Below are 18,084 nucleotides of genomic sequence, written 5' to 3' on the forward strand. Positions count from 1 at the left end.
GACTAATGTGCTGAATATTTCAGATGAACAGTAAAACTGCATAAATTATGAATGCGGCTTGTATTTAGTGATTACACAGGTCAATAAGTGTGAGTTTACAAAAGAACATTGACAATATAACAACACATAACAGCAATTTTTATAGAACTGTTTTTGGAAAATAAGCTTCATTTAGGAGGCTGTAACCAAATTTATGCAAACTACCGAATGCTATGACATGTTTCATCATCACTATAATGACTTTTGCCATGACTTCATCATTGTGGGAATCAAATCAATCAAGATCTTCGGCAGTCATAAACTTTAATACTTAAATGTAATGGTCCTATATCATTTGTTTTCATGATAAAACTCCTGACGCTTTAAATGGAGAGCCGAGTTTCATCTTTGCAATCTGGCGTGAGAGTGAGAGAACGTCCCTAGAGCGAAGGAATAGAAGCACTAACAAGGTGAGATAACCTGACAAGCAAAGTCTTTTTGAAAGTGCGTTTGGAGCGTGCAATGGGGTTTCTAAGAGCATTATGGCCAGACGATGATATAAAGTATTCTGATATTGAAATGGAAGCAAAAGCAATGTATACTGAGTTCAATCTGGAGATGAATTATTATTTGTAAAACGTTACTGAACTGAAGTGAGTTTATATACACTTTCAAGCTGCTTAAGCAGTGTTCCTGTGGTCTGACATGCTGTTATTCATCTAAAACTATTTCAACAAAATCTTTCTCATTATAATTACTAAACATGCTGTTTTTCTGACCTCATTTTTATTAAGAGACCATTGAAAGTAGCAAAGGGATAATTTAGTAAAAAAATGATTAAATTAAAATAATGAAAAACTTTAATTTTAAATCTTTGATATAATTAAAAGATGTATGTCAAGTCAGTTACCCACAACCCTTTATTTTTATGTATGTTCTCACAATCCAAAAACTACTGATTATTACATTTAAAAACTTTTTAATGAGATCCAATGTGACAGAAAGTCCTGTCAGAAAGAAGTGAAATGAAAGTCATTTCTGTCGTGATATCCAGAGGACACACCTCACTTTAAAACACATTAAAGCTGGAACGAAACATTTTCAGACTGTCCATAAAAAATAAACATAAAGTACATAACCAAAAATAGAAATTAAACTTCAAAGAGAGAGAGAGAGAGAGAGAGAGAGAGAGAGAGGACATAGCATACTTCCAGCTATTTTGGCTCTCATATGTCATTGAGTCTGTTGGTCTTTTGTTATCATGATACAGAACTTCAGAAGTGCAGTCACGAAATTTCTAAGCATTCAGGAATTAGCCATTTGTAATGGATAAAATACCCAAAGTGTTGATTCTTCTTCTCAAGGAAGAAGAATCGACTTCTCAAGGATTTAATAAATATAAGTCTTTACTTTTTTTTTTATCAATTAAACATGTCTTTGTTGAATAAAAATATTAATTTCTTCCAAAAAAAGAAAAAAAACAAAAAACAAAAAAGATTTCTAGATTTCTAAAATTTATTTTTTTAACTGTTTATTCATCAAATACTCACGAAAAAAAGCATCACAGTTAAAAAAAGAAAAAAAACAAAAAACAAAAAAGATTTCTAGATTTCTAAAATTTATTTTTTTAACTGTTTATTCATCAAATACTCACGAAAAAAAGCATCACAGTTAAAAAAAGAAAAAAAACAAAAAACAAAAAAGATTTCTAGATTTCTAAAATTTATTTTTTTAACTGTTTATTCATCAAATACTCACGAAAAAAAGCATCACAGTTAAAAAAAGAAAAAAATGATACACTGATAATACATTTAAGAATGATTTTTGAAGATCATGTGACACTGAAAACAGGAGTAATGACTGCTGAAAATGCAGCTTTACTATCACAGTAATGATAGGATGTATTCAAATAGAAAACGTATATTTTCACAATATTACTGTTTTGCTGTATTTTGATCAAATAAGTATAGCCTTGATTAGCATGAGAGACTTATTTAAAAAAAAAAAAAAATAAATAAAAGATTAAACATTAAAAATCTTACTGATCCCAAACAATTGAACGGTAATGTATAGATAGATAGATAGATAGATAGATAGATAGATTTCTGTTTTTGTATATTATTACTAAAAATATTACAGATAGAGAAGTGAACTGAAATTATTTATTTAATATTGTTTTGTGTTGCTTTATTATACTCTTTAATACTTTGGATTATATTCGGGCACTTTTTAATTTTTTATTGTGCTATTTACATTATTTAACCAGTGAAATGCTTTTCGTTGTATATTATGAATTGAAATGAGTCTTGCCATCGTTAATACGCATATATTAATGAAAAGGATCTGCCAGTCTGTCACTCTACCCGTGACTTTGCTGCTTGCAGGGAAGTCTCGCGTTGTCTCGCGTTATTGTCTCTCCGCCCCCACCATCCAGCTCCTCCCCTCCGCTCTTTCCGTCTGTATCTCCCTTCTTTCTCTCTCTGGAACACATGAGATTCTCCTCCCGAAACCCGAACCGCAGCAGCACAGGCATCGACCCCCTCCCCACACAACATGGCTACAATTGTAACCTCGACCAGGTTTACGGACGAGAATCAGCTTTACGAAGAGCTGGGGAAGTAAGTGCGCGCAACATTGTAGCGGCGGGACGTCATCGGCGCAAGTTACTCTCGTTTGTTTCGCTCCATTCTTTTATTTGGATGTTGACAGCAAGGGGAATGACTTGCAAAGAGACTCGTAAACCTCTCCGAAAGCCACGCACAGGGGGCTCGATCGGATCAAGACCAGAACTGAGTACAGCACTTGATCCGATCAAGCCCCCCCAGTGCGGATCTAAGCTTGAAACGTTTTTAATGTCAGGCTTAAAGAACTGTCGTGGTTTTGAGTAACGTATCTAGTATAGAACGTTGAATGTAGCTGTGTTTATGCCTTGTTTTATTTTAAGGGGTTGCTGATGGGTTTTCTCGGTTACTTTGGGTATTTGGCTGCCACTTTTCCTGACATTAACTGCGTGGATTGTTTTATGCACGTAACCAGAGGTTAAATGAGCTTGTCCTGCAGCGTCGTGCACTATATAGTGCACTAAAGAATGTGTGGCCGTGTACTTGATATTACAATGAAATATTGTGTCGCACACACAGTTAATCACACTTTAATATCTTAGGAGGGGACCGATAAAGAGGGATTATAAAATCAATAAATGAGCAGTGACGCCTTTCTGAGAATTCAAGCTCACTTTTGGGAAGAGAATTACAGCCTTCTGACATGCAGATGTGAAGTGCTGTGCACGCCGCCCATTTTTAGAGGCAAATGTCAGAATTGTAGTAGACAGTGTTGTTTTAAGTCTAATTTTGTGCAGACATGAGACCATTTTCTGATTTACACTTTTTTTTTTGGATCTTATCTATGCACAATCAGCTTGTAACACTCCAAAGAGAAAGGAAAACTTGAAATCGCATCATATGACCCCTTTAAAGTCTCGCGATGTCCGATTTGTGAACGAATCGGTCTTTTGTGTCGAATCTTGTCACTGAATCGGTTGAATCGGCTCACATAAAAATGAATCAGTTTTTGAAATGGTTCTTTGAAGCTACTCATCGCTAATTTATAATGGAACCGCTGTGACGTTATCAATGACTGACGGCTTTTTAGAGTTTGCGAGAGTCAGGTGCATCTTTTACTTTTGAGGGAAATTAAGCTCTGTGTGTTCTTCATTCGCAGGGGTGCCTTCTCCGTGGTGCGGAGATGTGTGAAAAAATCCACTGGCCAGGAATATGCTGCTAAAATTATTAACACAAAGAAACTCTCAGCAAGAGGTAAGGTGTTCGATTCGGCACTCTTTCAGTGCAGTAGGATGAAGGTGCTTTGTGTTTTATTTCACTCAGCGTTCACTGAAAAGATATCGTCTCCTGAAGTTGTTAAAATCAAAATCTGAGTTTTGTGGCTTTTGGTCCTTGTCTGTTCATTTAAGGGCCGTCTGTATGGTTGCATACTTATAAAAGTTGAGTGATTACCTTATAGCAGATATAATCGTTTAAGTCATCTGGGAAAACAGACCAACAATATTGATGATTCATCTTACATTCAAAGGCATAGCCATTTATTTGTCCGACAAAATACTCTCTAGAATGAGAGCATCTCCTCCTCCTAATACCACCTACTTGTGACTATCACTAGACAAATATAGTGATCAGGCCAATTAATAAGCTTGTATTTGTCTATTTTTGAGTTATTACATCATATGGTTAACAGAAGTAGTTATTTGACCAAGTATCAGGTCTAAAATCTACTTACAGCCTTGTCAAAGGACAATGTTTAGTGAAACTTTAGTAAATATAGAGTAAAATGTAACATTTTGTGTATATGTCATTTGCTGTAAATAAACTGATATTTAACTCCATTAAATTCATCTTTTAACAACCCATTTGACCACTACTTCTGACTAACACAGGATTTTAGTATATTTTTATATATCATATTTATTATATCATATCATACATTTATTATTAATTTCATTTTATATTTAATTTTCACGCGGTTTAGTCTTAGTAATTTTATATGCTTTTTCATTTTTTATTATTATTTTTTGTTACGTTTTTATATAGCTTTGAGTTATTTTTTTAACTTTTAATTTCAGTAGTTTTAGTCAATTAATTCAGTCTTATTTCAGTTAGCATTTCATTTTAATAAAAAAAAAAACTTTAGGTTTCATGTAATATTTATATTTTATTTTATTTCAGCTTTATTTCAATTACTAAACAGGATTTTTAATAGTTTTGGTTTAAGTTAACAATAACTGCACTGTAGCAGTAACAAGCAGTAAACCAGAATTCATGGCTGTGACTTGGAATAAAGGCTGTTGGCTATTTAAAAAAAGGACAAGTCCAGTCAACATGGGAAAGGAAACTGAACTCCCCTTGATGGCCGCTCGGTACAGACCTGTTTAGCTCAGTAGCTGTGTGTTGAAACCTGGCCTGCGGGGATGGTCGCAGTCCTTCGGATAGAGCCCAGTGTGTTCATGTTTTTCTAGAGGAAAAAGCATGCAAAAGTGTTTGCCTCTGCCTCTGTCCAGCCCTGTTTTTCCTCGCAACTTGAAGAGATGCATGAGAATGCGTGCTGTGCCCTGCAGCACAAATCTGGCAAATAGTCCCACCTGCAGTTTTGCAATAATTTTGTGAACCTTTTTGCGCAAGCATGTGTTTATCAGTACCATGTGGTGTCGCAGAACTTACATGCTTTGTTGTGCAGCTCCTGAAGACGAAAGCTGCTTTTGATTAGAGAAAAAAAGAGATGGCGCTTAAAAGGGAAAAAAGGATCTTTTTTTTTGTAATTTCAGTTGAAGAATGAAAAATGGATTTTTCCAGGAACAGACCGATTTAAGGTGTGTTTAGAGGCCCTACGGCAGTTGCTATAGGTTGGATATATTCATTGGCATGTGTTCATTTCTCTCATTTGAATGTTCAGTTGCTGCCCCAATAAACGGGAAAACTTGCGGTATTGTGGGAATGTCAGAAATGCCTATAAGCTGAGTCATACACTGAGGAGGATTCTGGTTCAGTTCAGCTAATAGTAAACTTTTTTTTATTGCCGTGTGAAAAGCTGTTCTGAGCCATTGATGATCGGTTGACATGGAAGTGAATCATGTCCAATGATTTGCATTTTTTAAATGAAATAAGCATTATCTAATTGTACCTGGCTCAGTAGGTTGGAGAAGCTCGTTTGTCATAACGGTAGAAGGTTAGTCAGTGAAGGGTTTGGTGCAGTACGTCTTTCTGCCTTCCTCGATTTGCTGATTTGCAGTTTTCCATGCAGCTAATGTGAAACTAAGTGAGGTGCATGGACAGTGAGGGTCTTGTTTATGGCACAGCCGTTTTCTTTGTTGAGTGCTCGTCTACAGCAGCCTGGCCAATTAAGAGACCAGACTGCACTTCAGCCGTCCTGTTATCAGAGCAAGAGGGGCGTGACGGAATCCCTTTAACCGGTAATACGGAGATTCTGGAATTAAAGGTGTGGTTCTTGTCATCCTGGTCTAACTCTATATTCGATTCATCCATGTCTCGTTTGAGATAGATGCTCGGTTTAATGTTCGCTCAACTTTCGCTGATGTGTGAGCATTTAACTCTAGTTCATCTTAAATAGATTAATTTGCAGGGGATGGGAATCTAATGATTCCATTTAATGCAAGGATTCAGATTCCGCTTAATGAGTTTTGTTCCTTAGCTACTCTGTTAATGATTCTTAGTGTTTCTGAGGAAGTGGCAAATAATTGATCCTAAATATATTATACCAGTTACTACATTTTATTTATATATTTATGGACAGAAATACTAAGTATACAATACTGTTTCTGTAATCACTGTACTTTGATATACAGTGAATATATATAATATAATTAATATATATATATATATATATTAAATGTTAATAGTACAAAACATCATTAAATCATTTGAATGTAGTATTTAAAAACAAACAAAAAAACCCCCAAAGTAGCAGCAATTTTTACCTGCAACACATTTTTTGAGGCCTTTTTAAAAAAATTTAAAATAGGTAGATTAAAGTTGTGTTGCTGAAATGCTTCACTCATTGGTAGTTTTGACCAAGAGCTTGTTGCAGTAGCTAGGCAACTGCTTTACTTGAGCTGCATTTGATTGGTTGCCACAAACATGGAGACTTGAGTTGATAGTCTGTGTTGTGGATGAGAACGAATGAGAATGGACAAAAATCTCCCATAATCCCTTATTGCCCGGTGCCCTGACTTTCACCACACGTCTGCAGAGAAGCAACATGTGAGGCTGACAGGGGCTTAGTGTAGAGGAGTCTCATTCTGCACACTTAGTGCCCAGATCTGTCAAACAACCCCACTGCTTTTCAAAAACTGAGGTCAGTGTGGTTCATTCGTTTATAGCGACCTCGGCACACACAGACCCTGTGCCATATGCAGGAATCCCTTTACTTATTTGCCCAGTTAAATATTTGTGTGATTAGTTCTCTGGCCAGGTCATATGAAGGCCTTATTAACAGGTGGGGGAGGGGTTTTCTGAGCCTAGGAAATGCATGGCGTAATGACAGCAGCTGTGAGCATAATGCATGCAGCTTGGCTTATTTTCTGTGTTTCGGAAACACAAAGGTTGAATGGCTGTAGAACTAGCCGCAGAGGTCTGGTAGGCACGTGTTCCCCCACTGGGGTGCAAACGCTTTCCAAAGGGTCTTCGCTGACTCATGTTCTATAAAGAGGCGGTGTCATAGTTCACAAATTAATACGGCTAAATTACATCTGTTAGTTTGAGAACTGGCAAAAAAATGTGGGATTTTCTGCTCTGTTTTCTTTTCTTTTGGTTTTTGTTTATGAAATATATTTAAGAAAATAATAATAAAAATATAAAAATAACTGTTATATAAATAATTTAATTATTTATTATGATTATTATTATTAGATGAAACATGCAAATAACTAACCCTTGGGGGAAAATAAAGAGACATCTTTATATATTTTATTAAATAAAACATATATTAAGATAAATACAGTTCAAAGGTTTATTTGATCAAAAGTACAGTAAAAACAGTAAAATAACCTTTTTGTATTTGATTATATTTTAAAATGTAATTTATTCCAGCGACAGCAACATGATCCTTGAGAAATCATTCTAATATTCTGATTTTGTGGTCAAGAAACATTTCTGATTATCATAAACATTTAAAACAGTTATGCTGCTTAATATTTTTTGTGCAAACTGTGATACTTTTTTTCATTAATAAAAAAAGCAGTTTATTTGAAATAGTTATTATTTTTTTTAGTATTATTATAAATGCCTTTTCTGTCACTTCTAATCAATTTAATGCATCCTTGCCGAGAAAAAATATATTTTTACTAACATCAAACTTTTGAATGGTAGTGAATATTATTTATATGAATTATGGAAAATAAAATTAATTTGACAAACCAGGTGAAAATCAATGTATTTCCCATAGGGCTGTGTGGCTCTAGTTGACTAAACGGTACAGCTCCTACTAGTCGACACAGAAAACAATAGTCGATTACACGACAGAAAAAAACAACATGATTTTATCATTCAAATTACCGTCATTTTAACATAGCATTTAAAACATTTTAAATAACAAGTTAAAATAAAACGTTTGAAAAATAATACATAAATTTTTACCTCAGACCTCACATGCGTTTTCTTTGTGTCAGTTGCGGCGAGTTCAAAAATGACCATGCGAAAGACGAGAAGGTGTGGGATTATTTTGAATTAGAAGGAAACGGAACAGTTTTGTCTAAACGGTGTAATGTCAAATTGTCTTACAATAACTCTACTGGAGCGATGCGTAATCATATTCAATACAGGCACGTAGGCATTAGCTTAGAGGCTGGCCAAAGCCAGCAAATGGCAATCACGTCATTCACTACAACTTGCGATCCCGTCCGTGTCGTCTGTTCCTCTAACGAAGACCCACTTCGGTGGTGGTGCGGGATATCCAGGCGCTTTCTGAAACTCTATCGGCTTGCTTTTCGTTATCTCTGCGTGCCTGTGACTTCAGTTCCTGCCGAGCGCGTTTTTTCAACTGTAGGAATTTTATTGTTAATCGCCTCAGGTCCTGTCTTTCACCGGACCACGTTGATAATTTCACTGAACAAATAACACAGTAAGTAAAATGGGCATTGTTGCATTTTGATTTTAGACTATATAGCCTACACGAAGTACGTTTTTAAAAGCCGCTTTAATGCTATTTCTTGATAAACCTTCCTATTGTTTTTGACTTGTGTTTTAATATGTTGGCTAACGTTATATGAAGATGAAGAATTCTGTCAGGCTATTGATTGATTTTCGATTGTTCTGCATTTCCCAAGCTGATTTGAATAAATAAGCTATGCTTTGGCCGACGTTGAGTGTATACTCTTCAAATATTTTTTTTTTTTTTTTTAACGACTGCCTAAAATGAAATGATGATAACGCGAGGCAAGTGTGCGGCAAGCGAAATTCATTGAGGGATTTGACAGTGTGATTCATAGATTAAGTATTTTTTGAATTACCATTGTGTATGAAATGTGCTATATAAATAAACTTGCCTTGCCTTGCGTTGATATACCTTCCTATTGTTTTTGACTTGTGTTTTAATATGTTGGCTAACGTTATATGAAGATGAAGAATTCTGTCAGGCTATTGATTGATTTTCGATTGTTCTGCATTTCCCAAGCTGATTTGAATAAATAAGCTATGCTTTGGCCGACGTTGAGTGTATACTCTTCAAATATATATATATTTTTTTTTTAACGACTGCCTAAAATGAAATGATGATAACGCGAGGCAAGTGTGCGGCAAGCGAAATTCATTGAGGGATTTGACAGTGTGATTCATAGATTAAATATTTAAAATATAGGCTATTATATAAGCTACACGCACGCACAGAGGTTTTTTTTTTCTTACCATCTTTTGGGGGTTTCTTGCTTTTAGACTAGTCGACTAGTCGGATACAAAACTTTTGTTTAAACGTCAGTCAAATTAGTCGTAGCGCACGTCCCTAATTTTTTATAAAATGATACGAGGATGACCGTATCCCACCAATTTCGAAGTGTTTTAGGGATATTCAGTTTGTAGTGTGACAGCTACTTTTAATTTCACATTAAAAAATTATAAAATTGTTTACAATAAGAAAATTAGTTTTTTTCCCCCCTGTTGCAGTGTGTGGCTTTCGCATCTATGTAACTGTCCTCTTCTCTCTTACCTTGCGAGGGAGATTGCTTTTGTATTGAGGTTAATCCACTTATTTAATTGTATTTCAAAGGCTCAGACCAGAGGGGGATGCCATAACCATCTCTTACACTGCACTAGTTTTTTTTGGCCGTGAGCTCAATGCTCATACTTTCTCTGTCTTTGCAGACATATGTTGTTTAAACTTCACCTTAAACAGTTCCGAAAGCGGCACAGGAGATCCGAACGGCTCCTCAGATCGAGTGGATTCAGTTTAAGCTGCTATTGAGAGGACTTAACCTCCCTAAGGCCGTCTTGAGCTCCAGTCCCCTAAATGACGAGATGCTTGTTTTGTTTGACAAAAACCGGCACGGAGTCTGAATTACCTGGGATTTTCTGGGATCGTAACGCCACAGTTCAGCTGGCAGATGTCCAAAGAGCTGTGCGATTCCTATCCTAGTGTTTGCGCACACAAACATACACCCACACACAGTGCATATATGTTGTGTGTACACTTGCATTATTCCTCTGAAATGGCTTAAAAGGGTGTGACCTCTGCATTAAAATGATCAAATAGTGCTGTCTGAAGACTTGTCCTCTGCTATGTGACTTGCTTTGCCTGCCCTATGACATCATACTCTCCCTCTGACTGATCTGACCAGAAGCGTTATAACGCATTTTCATGTCGTGGGCCATTAAGATCACTGTCAGTTATCCTGCATGCATCTTCCCGACTGCTCGCTCCCCAGCGCTTCATCATTGGCGTAGTCATTTCCAGCTGCCCTGTTCACATTTTTTGCCATGCTGCTAGTTCCCCTGGATGAGACTGCAAAAAACACAAAGGAGGCTTGTGAAGTAGCACATGTGCTTTGCAGATAAAGTCTCTTTGTCACATAATGTATTTCTCTCAGGCTGATAAATCGGTTCATATTTTTGAGATTTTGTAATATAATTTGAATGTGTGTTCACTGTCATTGTATTGTGCTATTGGGAACCAAGAACCATTTCTTATTCACAACCGGTTACAATTTTTAAAGAATACCTCAACCAAATTATTCTTATGAGTCAGTATTTTCAGTGAAACAAATGCATCTTACAGCTAATTGTGAGAGTTAAATCTGTGTAGTTACTCGCTAGTTGTACATACGACATGTAATTAAAAAATATACATTGTTTTTTTTTTGTCAGCATTTTTTCATGAATATTTTTAAATGAAATGCACTACTGTTCAAAACGTTTGGAGTCAGTAAATGTTTTCATTGAAAGAAATTCATATGTTTATTTAGCAAGGACGCATTAAAGGGATCAAAAGAATGACTTAAATAATGAATTCAATTTGAAAGGTCTATTTCAAAGAATTGCTGTTCTTTTAAACTTCCTATTCATCAAAGAATCCTGAGAAAAAAGTATCACAATACTTTCTACAAAAATATTAAGCAGCACAATGTTTTTTTTTAATACAGATAATAATAAGAAATGTTTCTTGAGCACCAAATCAGCATATTAGAATGATTTCTGAAGGATCATGCGACACTAAAGACTGAAAAGAGTCAAATTCAGCTTTGCCATCAAAGGAATATTACATTTTAAAATGTATTAAAATAAAAAACATCTCACAATAGTACTGTTTTCATTGTACTTTTGATCAAATAAATGCAGCCTTGGTGAGCATAAGAAACTTTCTTTCAAAAACAATCTAGAGAAATCTATCTAGACAATCTGTGTACTTTTTGCAAGAACTGTTCTAAATATATTTATTATGAAATAATTTTTTTACGGGTTTTGAATCCTTAAGAGTACTATAAGGATCATTAATGGAACTGGACTTAAAATGAGACCCAGAAATAAATTCTTTACGATTCCAATCCCTAATTGTGTATACCGGCATTATATCAGCCATCTGCCTCGCTGCTCTCTAGATCTCGGCATCAGCCATAGAAACACCCATGCTGGTCTTCCACTAGTGCAAACACACAAAGCATATTCAACAATTGGTGGTTATCAGGCAGTGTAGTACATGATAGGAATGAATCCGAGGAACACACGCTGCGTGTTTGAATTCAATTTTCCTAGTGTGTCGAGCATGTATAGGACAGCCCATATCTTAATCCCCCTTCCTCTGGGATCATCGGCCCCTTTGTTCAGTCTCATTTTGAACTCCATTGTGTGAAAGGAGAGGTGCTACAAGGACTGATAGAAAGATGTCCTCACTACAGGGAACGGCGTGGCATTGTTCAGCTCTTCTCTTCCTTCCCTCTCTCTCTGTAGTGGGATCCGCGAGTGTTCCAGCCACACTCATTTTGCACTCTTTGTTCTGAGCTGCTGCGTACTGTGCCTTTAGTAGAACTTCCATCCATTGCTCTTCCTCCCGTTCCTTCCTGCTTTCTTTCCCATTTTGTTTCGCTCCGTATCCCTTCTGTTCCTCATTTCTTCGGGTGTGATAGCCATATTAAAATCAGGTTATTGCACAATCGCTTTGCTGGTTTCCCGACAAAATGAGGTCTGCACACTTCATTTATGGAAAAAGGGGCAGTAAAATGAACCAGATGTGAGTCTTTAGGAGGTAGAGCTAGAAAAATGTGATTACTCACCTGTTGGATGTGGGAATAGTTCTTTGTGGTTGCTACTATTGTCAGAAATTAACTTTATTAAGTTAAGTTAAATTATTAGTGTTATTTTTTTTTTATGAGGGCACTTTAAATTTAATAAAATATTGTCCATGTCAATATTTGATTGACCTCCTATCTACGATGATATGAACTTCTGGTACTTCTTTTGCAACCAAAATTAATAAACTCAAATCTAATGTCATAATTTTAATTATGTTAAAAATCACTAAATGTCAGTTATTAAAAAAACTAATTACTGGACCCCCTGGAAGTTTGCAGGTTGAGAGCCACTGATTTATATCATAGTTCAGTTGAATCATTTACATAAATAAATAACTTATTTAACTTATTTAAATTAAGTCTTACTTTTTATGGTTGCTACTTGATAATTATTCAAATTAAATAAAATAATATATTTATAATATTTATTTATAATTTTACTTATTGTATGTATTTTTTATTGTATAAATTATTAATAATAAAAAAATAATCAACATTAAATAGAAGCTGTGATGATAATGCACCCTAGTTTTGATATCCTGTGGTTTATCTCTAACTACTACTACATTTCAATTAAATTATTCAACTGAAATATTTAATATAATGGACTCTCAATTTAACATTCATTTAGTTAACTATATATAAAAAATGTATGTAATTGTGTTCTTGTAAATGTAAACTGTGTAGCACTTTTTTGTGCTGTTTGTTCGAGAATCCCGACCAGTGTGTCACAGCAACATTTGCTCAAACAATGGCGTGAGACTGTGGTGGAACCATAGGTCGCGGAAGCGGGGGGGCCGCCCATGTCAAATATGACATGGGCTAGAAAAATACATATGAGTCTTATATTAGCCTATATATGCACGTTTAATCATTAAAAGATCGCGATCTTGATTCAAACATACGCAATCTTTTATCCTAAATGACGGTGATTCTGCTATGTCTATTAAACCTTTGAAATCACAATCATATCGGAAAATATTTAAACCTGCTTTTGCGCAGCCGCTGATCCAGAGAGAGCAGCACTCATCATGTAAAGCTTTGTTTGAAACGGCTTCACAAAGAGTCTACTTACACAGTAGGCTACATTTCTGTGTTGCAAACATTAAATAATAACGAAAGTATTGATAAAAGTTTAAAGTAGGTGGCGAACAGTGAGTGTTAAATGTATTTGATGTCTGAATCATTCATTCAAGAGATTCAAAACGAAACAAGTCTTCATTTATCTTCATTTATTTAATTATTATTAATTAGGCTAATTCGTAAATAATTAATAAATAGTTTTAAATAGACTCATTTACTATAACATTAATAAAACATTTTGTCAAACTCAAGTAAATTACATATTTAGTTTGGTTGTCTGTTTTGTTTTCAGAATCGTGGGAGAATCATAGCTTAAAAATACATAGGCTAATATATGTGGCAACTAACTAATACCATTAGTAGGTCATATATTATTTATTATTTTATAGGTAATATTACGACCCCCCATCGCAGTGCAAATATTCAGGATATTTTTGTCATTAAAGGTAGCGTTTGTGCCCTGGCCCTGGTTAATTTCTGACCCTAACTACTGCATAAATCCTTCTAGGGAGAGAGACGGAATGAGACTGAAAGAGCAAGAGAGCGATTGCAGGCAGAAACCTTTGCCAAGTTGTTCTGAAAGTGAATAGAACCTGCTCGAATGACTCAGGAAACTTAAAGTGAGTCAATGTATCTTTTGTAATGTTGACTGCCATGCAAATGGCCCTTTCTAATCAGGTGAAGATGTGGGCTGTAATAAAATGTTAATGGCCAGTGTAGCTGCCAAGCTGATTGCAAGCGATTGTTGCTAAGGGTGATATGATTCTGCTCTAATGAGAAGTGTTCAGTCCACAATTAATGGATGACGTGCTCTGACCGACAGCCATGAGGAACCAAAACTGAGAAGGTTACTTTCTGTCCAGATAGTAGTCGGAATAGTTAAATTACCTGAAGATGATCATGTGTGTTCTCTGTCGTTGCTTACAGTTCCATGCAAATGGCCCTTTCTAATCAGGTGAAGATGTGGGCTGTAATAAAATGTTAATGGCCAGTGTAGCTGCCAAGCTGATTGCAAGCGATTGTTGCTAAGGGTGATATGATTCTGCTCTAATGAGAAGTGTTCAGTCCACAATTAATGGATGACGTGCTCTGACCGACAGCCATCAGGAACCAAAACTGAGAAGGTTACTTTCTGTCCAGATAGTAGTCGGAATAGTTAAATTACCTGAAGATGATCATGTGTGTTCTCTGTCGTTGCTTACAGTTTTGGAAATTTGAGAAAACCTTTATTTAGAGGTGAGGCTGGGATAGGAGTGGGCGGTATGACAAAATATTACATCACTGGATGAGTAATTTTATATTCCGATGATGGTATTTATCATGATATAGTTGTTTTTGTCGAAAATTCAACCGCCAGATGTTTTATATTACATAGCTATGTCTATTTTTCCAATGATCTAATGAAAAATTGAGAACTTTTTTGTTTTTAGCCGCTAAATGTGCAGTTGTATGTAGTGACTACACTGTAAAAAAAAATCCGTAAAATTTACGGTAAAAAAAACGACAGCTGTGGTTGCCGGAATCTTACCGTAAACAATACGGTACCAACGTTTTAGGTTTTACGGTTTTAACTTAAATTTACAGTTAAATACCGTAATTTCATTAACTGATATAATGTTAATATACCAACCTATTGAAGTACTGAAATCTGTTTTGTACCTTTGTAATACATTGATAACCACCAAATGCAGGAGGTGATGAGAAAATGATGAGAAATGATGAGAAAGCCCATCACAAGCAGCTTTTAAATAATAACATATATAGAAGGTGCACAGTGTCATTCACACAAACGCTAAACGCCATCATGGTAACACACATGAAATAATGCTATAAACATTAATTTAACAACATGAGTGTGTAACACACAACCCTAATATACAAAACTGATAAGAAAAAACTAAGAAGAAACATAGTTATTTCAACAAAAAAACATGAAATTTGAAATGTAACGCAGGGAATTCTGGGAATGTCAATTTACGGTTATTCACTGTAAATTATACAGATTATTCCAAAAACGGTATACTACCGTAAAATTAATGTCCAATACATGTAATGTCCAATACAGTTTTTCACCATATATAGTAGGGGAATTTACCGTTAACCATTTAACAGGTTTTTACAGTCTTTTACCGTTAAATTCACGGTCATTTTTTACAGTGTACAAATCATCAGAATTATTATATCAGTAATTTTATATTAGTGTTATTTATCATGATATAGTATTTCTTTCTGAAAACCCAACACCCAAATATTTTGTTAATTAAAAATACTAATTTACTAAGTTTTTTGTTTTGGAACCCAAATGCCAGATTATTCATAACAAATGAATAGTATATCTGTAATACATTACAAATATGACTAGATGTAAAATATCCACTGAATGTGCAGTTGTTTATGCAGTTATGATATCAGTAATTTTATATAACAATAATAATATTAATAGTTATTTTTTGCTGAAAATATTTCCTTATGTTACATAACTATGTCCATTTTTAATAATCTAATGAAAAAATACTTATACTTGTTAAAATGTTTTTGGTTTTGGAACTTTTAGAACCAATATGTAACATTATTCATATCAAATGAAAGATGTGTCTGTAAAACATTATAAATATGGCTAGTTATGTAAAAATATATCCGTAGTTACCACATATCAGTTGAATTCCATATTAATATGGCCATAAAATCTCGCCACTTTAGCAGTATATTGTTTTGTAATTTGCTGCATTCAGGACCTCGGCTGCATTTCATGTTATCCAGCTAAAAGTGTAGCTAGTGAGTTGGCGCTCTGGGTGGCATTGAGTCATTGATCCTTTCTTACAGCGTGGTTGAGTTAAGCCAGGGTCCTTGGAGATCTGCACAGGCCCTGGCATGCCGCAGCAGAGAGCTCTGCCTTCCCACACACTCAGACGCAATGGAAATGCTAAATTAGTCAGCTTGCTAGTTCAGCAGAGAGTGAGGGACCCAATAGAGAATGACTTGTGACACTTTTTAGCTGTTTGAAACCAACTTGGAATAACGGCAATGACACCGACGCTGAGGGAATATGTGAATTCATCTTGTAAAGTTGAATCTGGAGTGTGATCCAGTGCCTCTAGCCTTTTGGGATTGTGAGGTAAAGACCATTGTTGCACTGCCCCAGACTAATGTTTGGTTTATTTCTCTCTCTCGCTCAAGTGTTTGTAAAGTAATCCTCTCATACTCCTCTGACACGCCAACCTCCTGTGGATAAATATTTGCCTACTGCTCTCTGTTGTATTTACTTGTAATGGGCCCTTACTTTTTACTGTGTACTGTGTATGTCATGTGCGCTAACTTACTGCTCATAAAAAAAAATGTAACTCATATTTTTAGCTCTGGGTGGTATTATGATATATATCATGTGATGGTAGTCATTGTACCACTTGGTTTGCATCCATCAAGCTCCAAAAAACTTTTTTTTTTTCTGTAAGATTTTAAAATGTTTTTGAACATTGTTCTTAACAAGGCTTCATTTATTTGCTACAGTAAAACAGTAATATTGTTAAATGCGTGAAGCGTGAAACTAATTATGCGTTATACAGAGCTACTAAAAGGTTAGCCGCTTGCTAGTGGTAGCCTGTTGCATTAGTACATGAAAGTTCACTTACCACATACACAGAGTAAATAGAAATGTCTGATAGGATGATGGCGAAAGATTTGCAGATCCTGAGCACCAATGACCAACATCTATTCTTGTCAAATGTGTGGTAAGTACTGCCGCTCCATAGTATAAAGTCCTTGTGATCGCGAATCTCAAAAGTTAAAGTAAAATGAGAGCACGCAATCGAAAGCGGTTTCAATAGCGGCTTCCTGATGCCCACAATTTATATACAGTCGCCTATACTTACCCAATGATATAATTGCGAGAAAAAGTATTGAAATATATTTTTTATCCTCCCATCTCATAGACTATTTATTCCCTTTAGGGTTTCCGTAGTACACTTAATTTCCTTTGGGGGTGGTGGGGTGGTGGGGGGGGGAGGAGGAATCACGATGTCAGCTTAACATCGTGATGTCTGTCAGCCATCGGCGATGAACGATGGCATCGTCTATCAGCCCAACCCTAGTCTTCAGCAGTCCTTCAAAATCATTCTAATATTCTGATTTGCTGCTCTAGAAACATTTCTTATTATTATGTTAAAAACAGTTGCGCTGCTTAATATGCTTAATATTTTTGGGGAAACCATGATGATACTTTTTTTTTTAGTTCAAAAGAACAGCATTTTGTAACATTACTGTCATTTTTGGTCAATTAAATGCATCCTTGCTGTAAGGCTGGACGATATGGCCAAAATTTATATCACGATATATTTCTTAATTTCGGTCGATACGATATAATTCCGATATCGATATGAACACTATTAAAAAGATGGCATCGTCTATCAGCCCAACCCTAGTCTTCAGCAGTCCTTCAAAATCATTCTAATATTCTGATTTGCTGCTCTAGAAACATTTCTTATTATTATGTTAAAAACAGTTGTGCTGCTTAATATGCTTAATATTTTTGGGGAAACCATGATGATACTTTTTTTTTTTAGTTCAAAAGAACAGCATTTTGTACCATTACTGTCATTTTTGGGCAATTAAATGCATCCTTGCTGTAAGGCTGGACGATATTGGCCAAAATTTATATCACGATATATTTCTTAATTTCGGTCGATACGATATAATTCCGATATCGATATGAACACTATTAAAAA

The 18,084-nt window shown here is 35.4% G+C and overlaps 1 protein-coding gene across 12 annotated transcripts in view; it reads left to right on the forward strand.

Annotated features, from left to right (window-relative positions):
• Positions 1 to 2,353: 2,353 nt before the first annotated feature.
• camk2g1 (calcium/calmodulin-dependent protein kinase (CaM kinase) II gamma 1) overlaps positions 2,354 to 18,084 on the forward strand; it is a 92,116-nt gene continuing 76,385 nt past the window's right edge. For 3 of the 12 annotated variants that reach the window (XM_016246355.1, XM_016246353.1, XM_016246356.1), the window contains exons 1-2: positions 2,356 to 2,597; positions 3,700 to 3,794. In XM_016246355.1, the coding sequence (XP_016101841.1) occupies positions 2,533 to 2,597; positions 3,700 to 3,794 (160 nt within the window). In that variant the 5' untranslated portion in view covers positions 2,356 to 2,532. Of the gene's footprint in view, positions 2,598 to 3,699; positions 3,795 to 18,084 lie in introns of all 12 variants that reach the window. The other 9 variants (XM_016246358.1, XM_016246359.1, XM_016246357.1 and 6 more) reach the window with 6 other exon arrangements.

The sequence above is a fragment of the Sinocyclocheilus grahami genome, unplaced genomic scaffold, assembly GCF_001515645.1.
Source record: "Sinocyclocheilus grahami isolate Dianchi unplaced genomic scaffold, SAMN03320097.WGS_v1.1 scaffold794.1, whole genome shotgun sequence".
NCBI lineage: Eukaryota > Metazoa > Chordata > Actinopteri > Cypriniformes > Cyprinidae > Sinocyclocheilus > Sinocyclocheilus grahami.